At 41.5% G+C, this 18,121-nt stretch overlaps 1 protein-coding gene across 6 annotated transcripts in view; it reads left to right on the top strand.

Moving 5' to 3' along the window:
* The window catches only part of PDE1C (phosphodiesterase 1C), a 184,626-nt gene that overhangs the window by 83,406 nt on the left and 83,099 nt on the right, over positions 1-18,121 (top strand). For all 6 annotated transcript variants that reach the window (XR_436249.1, XM_006774920.2, XM_006774921.2 and 3 more), the window contains exons 3-5: positions 14,837-14,950; positions 16,754-16,936; positions 17,810-17,876. Coding sequence is in view for 5 of the 6 variants with exons in the window: in XM_006774920.2 (XP_006774983.1) it covers positions 14,837-14,950; positions 16,754-16,936; positions 17,810-17,876 (364 nt within the window). In the remaining variant the exon portion in view is untranslated. The remainder of the gene's footprint in view (positions 1-14,836; positions 14,951-16,753; positions 16,937-17,809; positions 17,877-18,121) is intronic.

Consider the following 18,121-nt stretch of genomic DNA (forward strand, 5'->3'; position numbering starts at 1 on the left):
GGGTCATAATTTTTATCATAATTATTTTATTTTATTTTATTGTTAATCCTCACTTGAGGTTATTTTTTCCCCATTATTTTTTAGAGAGAATGGAGGGGGAAGAGAGAAGCAGAGAGAAACATTGATGTGAGAGAGACACATTGATTGGTTGCCTCCCACTCATGCCCTGACCAGGGGCTGGGATCAAACCACAATCCAGGTATGAGCCCCTGACCAGGAATTGAACCTGTGACCCTTCCATGCATGGGCTGATACTCCAACCACTGAGCAACACCAGCCAGGGCTTCTCTTATTTTAATAGATATTTCATAAATATTGTACAATGACCAAGTATTCTTTTTGGAATATAAATAAAGCAAAGGTTTTTAAAATTTAAGAAACTCTAGTGGAGGCCTACAAAGGGAAATGCCAATACAAGTGTGTTTATCTGTGTGAAATGTTTATTCCATTTGCTGATATTTTTAAAAGATATTATTTTCATCTCACATTTAAACATGTGTGATAGTAAAAAAAATCCTGTTACATAGAGGAATGTTAGGAAACGTGTTTGATAAAACCTGAGAGAAATCCCACACCAGCATTTTAGTTGATATTCTATGGTGGGTAAAGGACTTATTATTGGTTTTCTGACTAGTGGGAAGGAAAGAAGTAAAACATTATTGCATGTCGGGTTATTTGTAGTCTTTCCCAGAAACTCTTGTAAATTCTTCTAAACGTGTGAATGCCGGGGAATTAATAGGTCGCGGAGCCCAGTGCTTCATTAGGGCCAATACTTCAAACACAGGACAGTGCCTTTGAGAACTGGCAATAATAACGATATACCTATTTTTCCTGGCCAGCTCTGTTAACTGGCCATCAGAGAGTGTTCAGAGAGAGAAAGAAAAATATTAGAGAAAAATCATATTTAGAGACAAAGGGAAAGAATTTAAAAAATAGATTCTTTCATCATTGCAGAGGTAAAAATGAAACACATCCGTGTATCTGAGATAACTTCCCATTGAACTTGTGAGATCAGAAATTGGAAAAGAGAGAATGCCAGAGTGGAGGAAATGTTGATGAGATAGGAAGCTGGGTTCAGGGATGGTTGCGTGTTGGTTTAGTATTTCCACAAATGTAAGATCTTCCATGTGTTTTGCTCCTTACCTTTATATCTTTTTAAAAAAATATATTTTATTGATTTTTTTACAGAGAGGAAGGGAGAGGAATAGAGAGTGAGAAACATCGATCAGCTGCCTCCTGCACACCCCCCACTGGGGATGTGCCCGCACCCAAGGTACATGCCCTTGACAGGAATCGAACCTGGGACCCTTCAGTCCGCAGGCTGACGCTCTATCCACTGAGCCAAACCGGTTATTTATATCCCAATACACAATAGAACACTTTCAGTGCATAAAACTATCTTGTTTTAAATTTACAGTCGTCGTAGCTCTAGCTGGTTTGGCTTAGTGGATAGAGTGTCAGCCTGGGGACTGATGGGTCCTGGGTTTGATTCTGGTCAAGGGCATATGCCAGGATTATGGGCTCGATCCCCAGTAGGGGGCATGCAGGAGGCAGCCAATCAATGTGATTCTCTCCCATCATTGATGTTTCTGTCTCTTCTCCGTCTCCCTCTCTCTAGAAATCAATGGAAAAATATCCTTTCAGTCCGCAGGCCGACGCTCTATCCACTGAGCCAAACCGGCCTCGGCTACAGTTGTCATTTCATCTCAGGTTTTCCGGATCCCTTGCCTCGAAGGCACCTACAGTCCAGGGGAGCAGGGCTGGTGGCAGCGCTCCATGGCTCCCCAAACTCCAGGCAGTAGAACATTCTAGTCCTGGGGGAAGGCAGGAATCCGCACCTCGGCCACTGCAAGCCGTGGTCAACGGCCCAGAGCCACCGCACACTCAGTGGCTCGGGCTGCTCACGGAGCCGCATTCTGACTGTACATTGTAAGGCCAGTCCCAGAGCTAGTGAAGGTGCTCATGTGGTTCTTACTTCACGGCAACACTGGGCAAGCTCAGCTACATCTCCTCTGCAGGGAGACCCCCAACCAGGGGTCACACCTGCTCCGTGTGGCCTGTGGCTGTGCCAGACTGTGGACAGAGCAGGTATCCCCTCTGTTGTGATGCCAGGTGAGGGACATCGTGAGCCTCCGTTGTTTGTGGTCTGGTAGGGAGAACGGCAAACTCCCTCTCTCAAACCCTCGATAGCACAGGTGTGAACATACCACCCCCTCCTCAAGTTTCACGAATCTCATGGCCATTCCAAAGTCAACAGCAAATGCTGAACATTTTGTGATTCCCTCGACATCTCTGCCCTTTAATAGACAATCATTGAACAGAATTGTTTCTTCCTCTTTCCAGTCCCCGAGCTAGAAACTGAAGCTCAACAAATCTCTTCTGAAAAAACTTCTTCTCTTTACATGCAATAATAGAACACATTACGACACCACGTAGGTTGAAGTGCCATTAAAAAAACAATCTTTCAGCGGATGTACTGATATTTAGGTGGTTTGAAAAATGCTAAATGAGTAAGTCTTAAAATAGTGGAGGCTTATACTGCTCACGAGGGGAAAACTCCATAGCACCAGATAACAATTTTAAACTACAAACATTACCATCGTCAACCATGAGGACTAATCAACGCGGGGCAGTGGAGTGCTTTATTCATATTGATCCATCAGTATTCGGCAGGATTAGTGCTAATGCCTTTGTAAGTCAACTCTCCTTGTAAATTCTGATGGAGAATAGCTAACAGGGGACAAGTTCTGTTCCTAAATAGTTATGTTCCTGTATTCACTTTACCTTGTTTAGCTACTTGAGCTATAACCAGCTTGTGTTTCTAACCACAGAGGGCGGGGGCAGCTTATTTTAATAGAAGGAACAGTGAGACAAGTCCCAGTCCTCACCCACAAAGAGAGGGAGGCAGTGCTGGTGAATGAGATGGTAACACTTGAATAAAAAAAATCTTTCAACTCGTCTTGTTCTATTAATATGTGGCAAAAAGGGAAAAGCTTTGGCTTTTGACACCTTCAGTTATTAGAATGAGCTCATGTAGACAGACAATGAATGATGACATACTACAGGTCCACACCCCTCCCCCCCCCCCCCAACACACACACACCCATCCCAGAGCTATTACAAAACAATTTATGGTGGGAAGGAAATTGAATGGTAATTATGTTGAAAACAAACTTCAAATGTTAATAATATGTAAATTGTTTTCCTGTTTGATTGGAAAGCACCATACAGTACAAGGAATCACCAGGACAGGTTCTTTCACACCCCTACCTACTTACCCCCTCCATCAGCCTCATGCTTTGCTTTGAATTTCCTTCCTTATAAACACTTCGTGGCCAGCCTGCCATCCTGAAATTACCCTCGAAATGAAACGGACTTCAGGGAATGAACTGAAAAGGGGCGGTGAATATGCAGTTGGGAAAGAGCCTCAGATCTCAGAGGTTCCAAGGGGTCGTGGCCAGTAGAGGTGGAATCGGTGGCCCTTTAGTAAAGTCACCAGGTTCTTCTTCCCTCATCCTGTTAGTGTGACGACCACTTTCTGGCATCTCACTTTCTTCTGTTGATGCTGACAACCTCCAGCATGGAGTAACCTTGAGTCTTTCTCTGGTTCTCACCAAGTCCCCGACATCACTGGTTGTAAGCCTTGTTGGATCATCTCCAAAGCCATTAACAGCCCACCGGTGAGCCTTTCTCTCTTCTTCCCTCCTTCCGAGCAGAAAGACCTGGGAGATCAACACTAAGTAGCCCCATGAACAGAGAGGCCCTTACACAACCAGCCAGGTAAGGACGACTTAAGAGCAGCCTGTTCTCATCAATATTCCACTGAGCTAACGGGCTGTGTCCTTTTCTTTTTAATTAAACTTTTTATTTTGAGATAATTGTAGGTTCACATTGTTGTAAGAAATAATACAAAGAGATTCCCATTAGTAATCCTTTAGTCAGTTTTCCCCAATGCAAATATCTTGCAAAACAATAGTACAGCCAGGTTGTAGATATTAACATAATCCATCTATCTTCTTCAGATGTTCCCAGTTTTATTGTGCATGTATGTGTGCATATGTTTAGCTCTGTGCGCATCTGTTACCACTGCCAAGGTACAGAATGCTGTCATCCTCGTGGGTCACTTTTTCACTCCTGTCTTTGTCCCACTCTCCTCTCCGTCTAACCCCTGGCAGCCACGAGTCTGTCCTTTATTTCATAGTTCTGTCATTTCAAAAATGTTACACAAGTGGGATAGTATAGTATGTAGCCTCTTGGGATTGGTTTTATTCACTCAGGATAATTCCCTTGAGAACTTTCCCATTTTTATCTCAAGGTTTGAGAGGTTATGTCATAATCAGGATAATCATATCTCTCACTTAATAGGATTGTAAAGTTACAAGCCACTTCCATATGCAATATTCATTGGATGCTCTCTACAGGGTAGAAACAAAAGACTTAAAAGAAAAAAGCATAGATGACATGGTTCAGTTTTGTAGCTGTGGCAAGATTGGCTGGCTCTTCAGCAACCCCCCTTCCTCATCCTCCAGGGATACACCGGGACTGCACCTCCAGCTTCTCTTTTGGACAGCCGGTCCTGTGACTAGGTTCCGGACAGTGCGACAGAGGTGATGCATTCCAAGTCCAGCCCGGTGAAAACCTCCCACACAGGCCCTTCCACATCTTTTTCCTTCCAGGGCCGTCTTGGAATCCTATGTCGAACTTAGTGGAGCCACAGGGTGGGACAAATCACCCCGAATTAACTCTCTGGGACCTCTGGGCTCTCAGAGCTGTGAATGACCAGAGGCAGGGAGCAGCCACTGTGCCTCTGGAGGTGGCCGAGGGAGGGAAACAATAGCGGACTGTAACACGCCCTGTCCTACCATTTCCTCCTGGGTCTGTCCTAGACCAAGGACATGCATGGCACTGTCCTCACACATTCAAAGCAAGTTGCTCTAAGAGTTTCCCGTTTTCTTTGAGTTTTATTTTATAACTCTTCGGGCACTGTGCTATTCAGCACCTTGTTAGCCATTCTATGCAGGTTTTTATCTATGAGTTAATTTTATCTCTGTTGTTATAAAAGAAAAAAGTGCAGGAAAAAGGTAATCTTGCTAAGACATACTATGTTTCTAGTATGGTAGAATTCCTGTGCTTTTGCTGGGTGCATGAGCTTTAGCATCTGGATAATCCTACCAATGTCATGCACTTCTGATTCAGTCAGGGAAGAAAATCGAAGGGGCCATGGGGCTGGGTGGGCCCTTAAGATGTAGGGAGTCATGTCTGTGAGTGGTTTCAGTCTCCCTGAATCTTCCTGCAAACTTTCTTCTCATTTCTGCTCATCTTCCTTTTCTCATTACTCCCATTCAAAGATGTTTTTGGTTCTCATTTCTTTGCTCTATTGAAACAGATGTTTTTGAAGTGACATGTTTATCTGCAGAGAAAAGTGATGGTGATTCTTTCCACATGAATAGCTGCAAATGAAAACTGGCTTCTGGAACTTACCTTTTTGGCAGCCTGGCAGGGTTTCAACTCTACCTCCCCGCCCACATCCTCCATTCCCCCTTCCCCTGTACCTCACAGCCCCAGCATGGCCTGTGGTAGATTCTGAATGATGCTCTGATGATGCTCTCGGTTTTCTTTTCCATTGTTTTTATTTCCTTTTTCCTGAAGAATGATGGCCAATAAAGTGGGTTCTTCCATTAGCATGCTTTCCCAATAAGCTCTGCCCACCTAGAGTCACAGTTCAGAGAGATGGTGTTTTCCTAGAATAATGGTCAATCTTGCACTTTTGGGGGGACACCATTTCCTTTTTAAAAATGTGTGAGTTGAGTGGTGGTAAAAACAAGTAAGGGATAAACTGGGTGTTAAGAAACTTTTTTTAATAAGATCAAGAATGATTGGGAGTACAGAAGAGACACCTTTCTAAATCACTGTGTTATAGTACTACAAGATCTCCACAGGAATAAAATCAGCATTAAAACTGACAGTGAATGGAAACTCTAACCCTGGGTCATAATGACTCCTAGAATACCATACAAATAGAAGGCTTTTTTTTTTTTTTTTTGGCACAAAACAGTAGTTTCTGGTTAGTGTTCACAGTCCATGAGTAGGCATGCATGCGCACACTCACGCTCACACCCACAAACATGCACCCTGAAAGGAGATTTACCATATAGAAGAGAAGCTAGGAGAAGACTGAATATGCAGGCTTGCTCATGAAAACAAAAGGAATGAAACTATTTACCAGAAAATCCACAGCAACCAAGAGAGTGTGTAGTGATACCCTTGAACAGGTCCACACTAATGGAATGGAACAATCACATGTAAAAGAGAGTAATTAAAAAGCAGTGTTTATTTCCTGTTTAATTTTTCCTTGTGGCAGATTTTTTTGCCTACTTATGTTGTGCATATATTAATATTAAAGTATTTATGCACATCCTTACATATACCAGCTGGATCTAGTGAGGGAAGGGCTATATTTGCAGAAAATTATTTATGATATTCTTTTATTACTTTTTTGAATGTCTGTGGATGTGTAGTAGTATTCTCTCTCTTTTTTTGTGGGGGGGGGCATATTTTATTAAGCTTTTCAAAGACCCAGATTTAGGCTTTATTGATTATTTCTGTTATAAGTTGTTTATTTTCTACTTAGTTAAGTTTTGTTTTTGTGTTTATTTTTTTGCTGTCTTTTACTTTCTTTAGATTAACATGTTCTTTTTAAATTTCTTGAGATAGTTAATGAAATAACATATTTTCAGATGTTCTCCTTTTCTAATACAGTGGGGCCTTGACTTACGAGTTTAATTCGTTCCGTGACAGAGCTCGTAACTCAAATTACTCATATGTCAAATCAAAAAGTGAACGAGTGCGTAATGCTGGGCTGATGTTGTGGCGTTCACTGTGACGTTCACTGGGCCAACTAGTGGTGGGGTATCTGAAGCTGGCTCGTAACCCGAATTTTAGCTCACAACTCAAAGCAAAAAATCGGCCGAGAGAAGGCTCGTATCTAGAAAAACTCGTTAGTTGGGACACTCGTAAGTCAAGGCCCCACTGTATATTTATTTAAGGCTATACATTTCCCTCTAAGCACTGCTTTACCTGCATGCCATAAGTTTTGAAGTAGCGTATTTTCATTAACATTTAAAATTATTTTTCTAATTTAATTTTTGACCCAACATTATTTAGAAGTATATTTCTAAATTTCCAAACATTTAGAATATTTTTAGTCATTTTTATTGTTAATTTCAAGTTGAGTTTCACTGTTGTCAGAGAACATTATCTGTATGATTCCAACTATTTGAAATTTGTTGAGACTTCTTGCTATGACCAAGCATGTGGCCAGTTTTGCTAACTGTCACTGGTACACTTGAAGAGAATGTTATACTCTGCAACTGGGTGAAGTGTTCAGAACATGTTCAATTGCACCAATTTTGTTAATGATTTTGTTTAAAATCTTTAATAATCTTATTCATTTTTAAGTGAAAAATTAATTACAGCCCAATAATTTATTTAAATTTATTTGTACAGCTGCCTTAAGCTGTGTACTTGGGTATCATAGAAGCACAGTTTTCTTTTATTTATGGCATTAACAAAGGTACAAGTTGTATAACTAGGCTCTTCTTGCCAATCATTATTTTTGTTGGTGTTCCTGTTTCGGTTTAAAGGCCACTAAATCAGGAAACCACGTGCTCAAAACAAGTCCTTTCCCAGACATTACTGAAAGCAATGATCCATACTACCACCAAATTCATGCAACAGCCTATTAACACATGAGACATAATATTTGTGCTGCACTGTTCAGGTATCAGACAAACCTATTTATAACAAAACATATAGAATCCCCCTCACTAAGTGCCTGCATTCCTCTACTCTGCTGCTAGGTTGGTGTTTATAAAATGCAAATCTTATTATGCCACCCTCTTACCCCATTTAATAACTTTCCGGGGCCTCCCCCTTAATTCAGAAGAAATTACATTTCTTTAGCTTGGCATGCCAAGCCCACCAGGGTGTGGCTCCTGCCGTCTTCTGAAGTTGTATCTCTTCCCATAGCCCCGAGTTCCAGTCATCCATGGAGTTTTCTGGATGGATCACAGTCTTCAGGCTGCTTTCTCCAGGCACAGTCCACCATTTCTCCCTCCCATCCTGCTTTCCTGGCTGATGCCTACCTGGGCTCAAGACAGCTCTGATGTCACCTTCTCTAGAAAGGTCCTTGTGGTTAGGAGATTCCGCTCCTCTGTGCTTCCTGAGCACCCTGGTCCCGCCTCCACCATCACGCTTGCTGTGCTGCCCGGCAGGTGTGGACTGGCTGTCTGTCTTTCCTCATGGAGGGAAGGCACTGCAATTTTCCTCTTTGTATTTCAAGAGCCGGCCACAGTGCCTGTACCCAGAAAGCACCGGTAAATGTTGAATGAGGGTTTCAAGTGCAGCCATCTTGATTATAGAAACCGACAAATCACCAGGAAAATACTCAGATGGCGTCACGGTGACATTAAAGCACAAGCCTGAACGTCCCTTTGGGCACTGCAGTTGGGGGAGTTGTTTTAATTTGCCTTCCATGGCATTTAGGCAAGCGGCAGGGGGTGGGAGTGACATGGAGGAAACAGGTGTGTGAAAAGCACACGGAGACGCCTTTGGCTTACAAATCCACGGATATGAGGAACTGCCACGGTGATTTTTTATTCAAATGAGTTTTTAGGACGCGTGATTCATTGGGATGTGAGGGAAGTGCTGTGAAGGACCCAGTTCCCTCTCATCTTCTTTCAACCCGAACAAAAGCCTGTGGGAGACAATGGCCGTCCTTCGCCACGCGGCCATTTGACGAGCGGCTCATCCATCCTCAGAGGGAACAACCTTGGGCAGAAGCGACAGATGCAGAAAGTATGCTTCCTGGCTTTCTGTCCCAGTTTATTTTTGCTTGTGCTTCTCTGATGATTTCATTCTCGTGGTGCCTAAAACTCGGCAAATATATATATTCTCAAGGCATAGTGTTGCAGGGTTATCGAGACCTCGTTTGGGTCGGAACAGTGCTTGGTCCATTGTAGGGTTTTCGAAGTTGTGAAGTTGAGTCCAAAAGTTGCTTCCTAATCAAGCCAACTCCATTGGTCCTAGAAATGATCTTTGTGGGAAGGTGGCAGGGAAGACGTTCTTCTACTCCAACAGCCTTCCAAATTTCAAAATACAGAGTTGAGGCCTTTTCTCATTTCGTTCCTCTCTTCCAACACTTTTATGCGTCCCAAACACTGGCATGGGATCGAGGGAGCTGCAGGACTTGTGCTAGACTTAGGGCTCAGAGAACTGAAGTGATGCAACCTTTCATTGTCTGCCTTGGAGCAGAGAAGCACATGGGAAGCACAGAGGTTATTTGGGGAAATGGAAGACCCATGCGAAGGTGCGATGGCTCCTCCACAATGAAGTGACACATTAGATGAACAGGAAGGCATCCTGCCAAGGCTGGAAAGCATAAGCTATTCCTAACATGGTGTTGCACGTCTCTCCTGAAACTATCACTTGGCAGCCTCGGTGACAGCAATGGATGGAGTGCTGGAAACTCTGAGCATTCACTCAGAAGAGAAACTTTACTGTTATTGTTGTGTCTCTTCTTTTCTCTCCCCTCCCTTTCTCACTTTCCCCTTTAAGTGTGCAGACCAAAAATCTTTGTGAGTGGTATTTAAAAACTAGATGCATAGACTCCAGCTTACCATGGCACCTGTCCTTGGGGACATTGGCCTTTTCAAAAAATACTTTGGAAATATGTTTTTATTAATTTCAGAGAGAGGAAGGGCGAGGGAGCTAGAGATAGGAACATCAATGATGAGAGAGAATCATTGATCGGCTGCCTCCTGCACCCTATCCCCACACTGGGGATCAAGCCCCAAACCCAGGCATGAGCCCTGACAGGGAATCGGACCAGTGACCTCTTGGTGCATGGGACAATGCTCTGCCAACTGAGCCACATGAGCCAGGCACCATTTACTTTTTTTAAAAAAGCTTATATAGTTTTTGTATTGCCATAATTTTTTTCTTCTTCATTTCACCTTTCTCAATATGTTCACTTTTTATTACATTATGATTTCAGCTTTCACCTTTGTTTCACAGATCTGCTTTCTTGAATTTAATTGAACACAAAGCAGACAGATGCTCCCTAAAATTTATTTTTGTTCCTTTTGGTGAATTTCCTTTTCAAAAGTGTGTCTTTGTCTGCATTTTGAGTGGTCTGTTCTCTGAATCCGTATTGCCGAGTCTTTTCACAGATTTTTTTTCCTGTTTAGTTGTCCTTGACTAAAGAGAGGTGCATGTTGTCTGGGTATTGTCCAAGGCTCCCTTCACTGCCTGCCAGGGTGTTGGTAGAATCTTGTGCTCATCTCATAAGCTAGAAGGATGGAAGTAGACTTGAATTTTTGGTACCATTTACGCACCCAAAGGTACTTTATTCTGTCATTTCTTCTCTGGGATAGTTGAAGCCACTGGCGAAGTGCTTCCAGCTTCCTGTTGGGTCAGAGCTGCACACTGGATACATACATGTGGCTGAGCCCAAGGTGTGGCTCTACTGGTGACCACATCAGGGGAACCCCCCACAGCTGATTTCTGCTCACTGTGGCACAAAGTGGGGGACTCTCTGGGGCAGACGATGTCAGGGCTGCTGATCTGAAATGTTGAGGGGTTCACAGTGACGCTTTCCCTAGGGTTCTGGTGGCCAGATCACAAGAGATATGAGGCTCTTCATGACTTTATGATGTCCCCAATGTTGTGCTTTCCCAGGAGTGGAGGTTGTTAATGTTCATGATCATTTTATTTATTTTATTTTTAATATATTTTTATTGATTTCAGAGAGGAAGGAGAGGGAGAGAGAGAGAAACATCAGTGATGAGAGAGGATCATAGATTGGCTGCCTCCTACACACCCCCTACTAGGGATCAAGCCTGCAACCCAGGCATCTGCCCCTGACTGGAATCAAACCCGGGACTCTTCAGTCCATAGGCCAACACTCTATCCACTGAGCCACACTGGCTAAGGCTCATGATCATTTTAGTTGTACAGTGTTTGACCGTGATTTGTTTTTACATAGCATCCTTTGTCCTATCAAATAGAGCAGTGGTTCTCAACCTTCTGGCCCTTTAAATATAGTTCCTCATGTTGTGACCCAACCATAAAATTATTTTCATTGCTACTTCATAACTGTAATGTTGCTACTGTTATGAATCGTAATGTAAATATCTGATATGCAGGATGGTCTTAGGTGACCCCTGTGAAAGGGTCGTTCGACCGCCAAAGGGATCGCGACCCACAGGTTGAGAACCGCTGAAATAGAGTAAAGGGTCAGGATTTGAAGCGCTTCCTTCAGAATGAATGACACCAGTGCCTGACCCCCTCATTCCTGTGTGTGTGAGTGTGTGTGTGTGTGTGTACCTGAGTACTCCTGGGCATGTCTAGGTGCCCAGCATGTGGCAGGTGTGTTAGCGTGGGGTCATGCCCTGGCCCTGGGAATCGACTCTGGTTCCACAGGGCTTCCCTTTGGCTATCCCCTCCACTCGGGTGGTAGCAATCTAAGTTCAAAGCACTTTTATGAAATACAAGTGAAGTGAGAATTTGACGGAGGATGCTTTGGTTCCTGCTGTCTCAAATATGTGGTGTTTACAAACAGTAAATATTTTTAATGGTTTCAACTCATAATAAAAAGAGTGACATACGAGCATATATAGTAGGAATAGGAACTTGTCTTAGGAAAAAAGTGTCAGTCATTTTCACGCGAACTTGTCCTTGTATAATTAGCAGTATATGCCATGTGACACTTCTTTTTAATCTTTTAAACTGTCTATTTTGTAAAGAAAGGGTGGTTAGGTTAAACCTATGTTGTGAATCCACAATCCATTTAATTGGAGAGCCATGAATCTATCCCCTTTGAAAGAGGATAGACCTTTGGCATAGAGAATGCCTTAACGTCTTTGTTTTCTGGAAAGCATTTTAATGATGAAAGCTTGAGTTTTGTCCACACCTGAGAATACACTTGGGGGTTCACATAGACATGGCAATTCTATGAAATATAGATATAGATATCCTGAATTATACCATACTATTTTCAAAACTTGCTATTGTTGTTAAATTACTTTCTGATATTTGTCAGGATAAGAGTCTGTGGCCAGCTTGAATTTTCATTACTTTTAAATAATGTATTTTATTTTCTCAAAGATTTTCAAGTTCTTTTCTTTATTCTTTGAATTAAAAAATTAGAACGGCATACGGCATACGTTAGATGTTTTCATTTATCTTTTTCCTGGTTGTGTTTGATCTCTTTTCATCTGTTTACCGAGGTGTTTCTTCAGTCTAGGAAAACTTCCTTGATTAAAGCTGCTCATATTTGCTATTATGGAAGCCCTATTGCCAGCAGATAGGACCATCTGCTTCTTACTCCTATTAGCCTTCCGTTTTCATTTTTTAATGCTTTGTCCTTTGCTCTTAGGTTTTGAGAATCGAGATGGGTCCTATCAGTGATTCATGGACATTCCTGGCAGGAACCTGAAGCCCCAAATGAAGGGAGAAATAGAAAAGTTTAAATTTACCCTCGTTTTATTTTGCCAGTTGCCAGTCCAAACAGCCTGGAGGGCAGTGGGGCCCTTGGAGGTGAGAGTGAAAATGAGAGGCAGACGCAGCCAGGGATGCTATTGCTAAAGAGCTTCAATTCCTTTTTTGGAGCAGCTCTCAGGGCTGGCCGCAGTCTGCCATCCTTTGGCAGGCGGGCTGTCTATGGTGTGTGAGTGACTCCCAGCCCTTCCGTGCCAACAACCTGTCCTATGCTGCCTCTGAAACCCAGAGCGCTTCCTAACGCTGCTGATGGAGCCACCGCCAACCTCCCCTCCCAGGGGGCAGAGGCCTCTGTGGATGGGCTTTGCATCTTTCCCTTTGCATGTTAGAGATTCACAGTCAGATGGTGATTCACGTGAACTTTCTCTGTGTTTTACATCATTGACATTCCCGGGAGTTTCTTGTGTGTGGATGACCCCTTGCTTACATTTTGAGGTTGATCCAGACTTTTTCCTTCTTTTTTTATTGCTGATCATTTTCCTGTGGATCTACAGGGGAGTAGTTTACATATCGCCAAGAAGCCTAAGTCTTCTTTCTTGTGGATACAAGTCAGAGGATTTTGAAGTCAGGAAGGTGGGCTCAGCCTTGGGAAATGGAGACTTGATGGTAATCTTAAGTGTCCTGCTACAGTATTTCTCATCTGGTTGCCTACGATGATCAAGGTCACCAAATAATGGCAATGATGGTAATGATAACAATTGCCTTTTATGAAAAACATCCAGTAGATGTGATGTTGGTCAAAGAGCACACAGTTCTAGTTATGAGACAAATAAGTTCTGAGGATCTAATGTACAGCATGATGACTAGCTAGCAAGTATTAGTTTTGAGTATTATATATGTGAAAGTTGCTAAGACAGTAAAACTTAAATATTCTCATCACAAAAAAATTGTAACTGTGTGAGGTGATGGATGTGTTAACTAACTATATTGTGGTAATCTTTTTCCAATCTATACATGTATTAAATCATCATGTTGTACACCTTAAACTTACACAATGTGATATGTAAATCACATTTCAATAAAGATGGGAAAAAAAATCAACAGTGGGTCACATGGTTGATGTGACTATATTAATATCAATTTGATTTAACATTTATAGCAATCTAGGAGATTTGTTGGTTGGATCTCCATTTTATAGCTGACTCTCATAGAAATTAAATAACTTGCCTGCCCTGGCTGGATGGCTCAGTTGGTTAGAGAGTGGTCCCATACACCAAAGGTTGCGGGTTTGATTCCCAGTCAGGGCACATACCTACGTTGTGGGTTTGATCCCCAGTTGGTATATTTACGGGAGGCAAGTAATACCTCTCGCCCTCTCTTTCTCTTTCTCTCTGTGTCAAATCAATCAAGACATATCTTTGGATGAGGATTAAAAAATATAATAATAACTTGTCTGGAATTGCATAGCCAATATGTTGTAAAGTGTCCTCAAAGTTTCTGTTCTTTTATTTATTTATTATTATTATTATTTTTGCTGTTTGTCTGTCTGCAGTGTTGTCCTATCTCCTAATCTCTGTGGTATTTAGTATTCCTAGTTACTGGACTTTGATATCTGTTGGCATTTTATGGCTCTACATACTAAGTCCTTCTCTGAGGAGAGCATGCTTTATCATTTCTCTTATACCCTCTGGAAGTCTTGACTAGCAGGGGGGAAGGTCTTGTCCTCAGTTCCTAGGTTGATCACCCATCCTCCTGTTTGTTTTTCAACTAGGGTATTTGTCTGCTCCTAGAGGCATCCTTCCTGTCCAGTGAGCTATTTTGCCTTCATGGCTACCTTTGTAGCCCTCTAAGATTATTCTGGCGATTTAGATCTGCTTGGCTGTCTTGGAAGACCCGTGGGCCAGGAGGCTGCTATTCTCCACGGTCCCTGTGAACAAAGTACTGTCATCATAGCAGAATCTCAACCTGATGATGATGTTGCTGGTCATGCTTTATTGCATCCAATTAGGGCAACAAAAATTAAAATCAGAGAAGCTGCAAAACCATTGATCATGTAGGGAACCCTTAAACATAAAAGGTAGCATTGGGAAAGTGTTAGGGGTGGTCAGTGCCTGGTAGATGAGAACATTTTATTTTTATTCTTGCTTCATAAAAATGTTGTGCATTTATTTTATAACTTGCTCCTTGAGATATGCTGGCCAGCTCCATTATTAGATTAATATTTGGAATACATTGGAATAAATAAAAATATTGAATGACTCTAAAATGTGTCACTGTAATTGTAGGATCATTCTTTGTTTCTGTTATTCTAATTGAATTATGTCTTTTCCTCCCTTAGGTTACGGTCTTTGGTCAAACAGTTAGAGAGAGGGGAGGCTTCAGTGGTAGATCTTAAGAAGAATTTGGAATATGCAGCTACAGTGCTTGAGTCTGTATACATCGATGAAACCAGGTAAGCTAAAAATGACAAGAAGTTAGTGCACTTATGGTGACTTTTCCATTAAATGGCCCTTCTGAATTGTCCCCCATGGCATGTACAGGGTAGCATTCAAATGACTGGTCTTGGAGCTTTAGTTTCCACAAGCAAATGGGGTAGATTTGAGCTCACATTTTCTCTGTACCTCCTCATCGATCAAAAGGAGCGTTTGATAGAACTTATCTCATCCAGCCATTATGACACTGGAGTGAGGCCATGTAAGAGGGGAAAAGGTCATTGTAAAAATTGGGTAAGATTTTCTATCTAATGTAGGCTTCTATTATGATCATTGCATATTGTTAGGTTCAGTCTAAATGTTATGGTCCTACTGTAGCTCACAGTATCTGTCTGTACGTGGAGGGTCTGGGGGTGATGGAGAAGCATTTGTTCTCTTAAGCACCCCATGTTTCTCTTTCAATAAGTATGACATTGATTTTTCTTAGCTGACTCTGCACTTGAATTATCCAAAAGTATTAAAGTGCTTCCAATTACTAAATGCATTTGAAAACAATAAAATTGCTTTTCTTTTGGAAAAGAAAAGTTGAAATGATGAATATGAAATCTTCTTTTAAAAATTCAGATAGGCCCCTTTGTCAGTATTTGTGCGTCCTTACATTTCTATGCCAAATTCCAATCTGAGATGATTCTTAGATGATTTCCCAGCATCTAAGAATTTGTGGCTTAGTTTTTGTAGCATGATTGGTTCCTAATTTAAGGAAATTTGATATCATAGTTCCCCCCCAAATGATACACACTTTATTCCCTTTCCCCAACTGATGTGTTTAAAGATAAAAAATCTTTTTATTAACACCAGTTTTTACTCCTTTTTAGCAGGGCTTAATATAAGTATAAAATACAATTCTAAATTTGATGTAACTTAGTATATTTATATTTTGTTCTAGTGGTCTGACCTATGAACAAGTTTAAAATATCAGCTAAGTCCACCTGACAGATGACTTAAATGTCTGTGCTCAAATACAGAACTGTTTATTTGGGGGATTTTGCTTGAATTTAAACATCTAAGTTTCTGTGGTGGTCTATCAAACCAGAGAATATCAGTTGACATTGTTAGGGTTTGAGTAATACTTTATAGTCTATTAGTTTTTCCTTTTAAAAAAATTACTTTTATTGATATATAATTGGCACAGAACATTGCGTAAGTTTAAAGTGTACAATGTGTTGATTTGATACATTTATATATCACAGTATGATTAACCCGCAGCATTAGCTAAGACCTCTATCACGTCACATAATTATCATTATATTTTTGTGATGGGAACAATTAAGATCTAGTCTCATAGCAACTGGAAAGTTTATGATACATTGTTGTTGTCTATGGCAAAGTCTTTAAATGTCAATTTAAAAAACCAACAATACCACAAGGCCCATCTATGAAATAAACCTCCCTGTGCATTGTTAAATGGGAGGGTTAGATTCCATTCAAATTCCACAACCCTAGGAATCAGGATGCTCTGAGTGCAGTGGGTCTGAGACCCACAGAGCCTGAGATGGACTCTGTGTGACTCTCTCTGACTCAGTTTCCTTGTCCAGGCCGGTAGAGAGAGCCGTCCTGAAATATAACTTGTAGAAAAGACATTTCTGAAAGGCAAATGGTGAGCTCTCACAAACCTTACCTAAAAGGTGCTGCATTTTTTTGTGGCTGATTTAATTTGGTTTCTTTGCACCTGCGTCTGCAGATGGGGGAGAGGAGCAGCTGTTCAGAACAGAGAGCTCTCACTTCAGGTTTTGTCTGTGTCCGGTTGTGTTTCTTGTGTTCAGGCGACTCCTGGATACGGAGGATGAGCTCAGTGACATCCAGTCAGATGCGGTGCCTTCCGAGGTCCGAGACTGGCTGGCCTCCACCTTCACGCGGCAGATGGGGATGATGCTCAGGAGGAGCGATGAGAAGCCGCGGTTCAAGAGCATCGTGCATGCAGTGCAGGCTGGGATATTCGTGGAGAGGTAAAGGCACCTGTCATTCATTCGGTAACCAAAGCAGCATGAGGAACACCTGTTCCCCAGAAATGGAAGATTTGCTTTGAGGTACTTTTGGTGTCTATATAAATACGGGAAAGCCTGGGTGCAAACAGATAGTCTTGAATGAGAGACTTTCCTCTCTGTAGCACCATTAGGACAAGCTTTTGTCTCTGGCTCAGATTCTTTTTGTCAACCGAGTTGAGTCCAGTCTCCCACTTTTAAAGGACATCCTTTGACACATGTGGAGGGTGTCTGCATTTGGGACAGGTCAGGGACAGCTTGTTGACGCAGGAGGGCAGTTCACTGAAAGGGCTCCAGTTCCCCTTGGAACTTTCCAATTCTGTTAGCCGTTTTGTTCTTTGAAATTGCATTGCTTCCCTTCCCTGGATATAGATTCCAGAAATCGATCTATTCTTCCTGTAATCCTTATTATAAAAATGGGTTTATTCTTCCTGTAATCCTTATTGTACAATTAAAGGTTTTAGAATTTCACAGTTCACCCTGGACGTTTTCCTGCTTGTTCTTCTAAATGGGTTACCCATAGGAGCTCGTTGTCCAAGGTAAAGTTCTACATTGCATACTCTCTATGTTGTACTAGAATTCTCTTCTGGCAGAATTTTAATCATATAATTTCCAACTTGAGCCACACAGATTCATTCTTTTTTGTTTCCAACAGTTCATATGTTTGGGATTATGTTAATTTCTTTTGAATTTTACACTTAGGCCACTTGAGTGACTACGAAAAAGATTACAAAAGAAATGTTAGGTGCCTTGGGTCGCCAGATGACATGACTTCTCATTATTTGTCAATACTTGTAAAATGTAATATTGCATTTTCTCCTTCTCTGACTTTGCCAGAATGTATAGACGTACATCAAACATGGTTGGACTGAGCTACCCAGCAGTGGTTATAGAAGCATTAAAGGTAATACCAATGAAAAAGTATGACAATGTATATGGTACTCTATAAAAATACAATTACACTTGTCATTACGAAATAAGAGGCTTTCATTTATAGTTCATTTAGATTTCCCTGTCATTCCTGATTTTTAAAACTTTTATTATCTTTTACTTATCTGTTTAAATTGTATCACTATCTTTTCAGCCTTCATCCTGCTAAATTTTTTTTTTTATTAAATCAAACTCTGTGGGTTTCATATTCCTCTAATC

The sequence above is a fragment of the Myotis davidii genome, unplaced genomic scaffold, assembly GCF_000327345.1.
Source record: "Myotis davidii unplaced genomic scaffold, ASM32734v1 scaffold125, whole genome shotgun sequence".
Lineage (NCBI taxonomy): Eukaryota > Metazoa > Chordata > Mammalia > Chiroptera > Vespertilionidae > Myotis > Myotis davidii.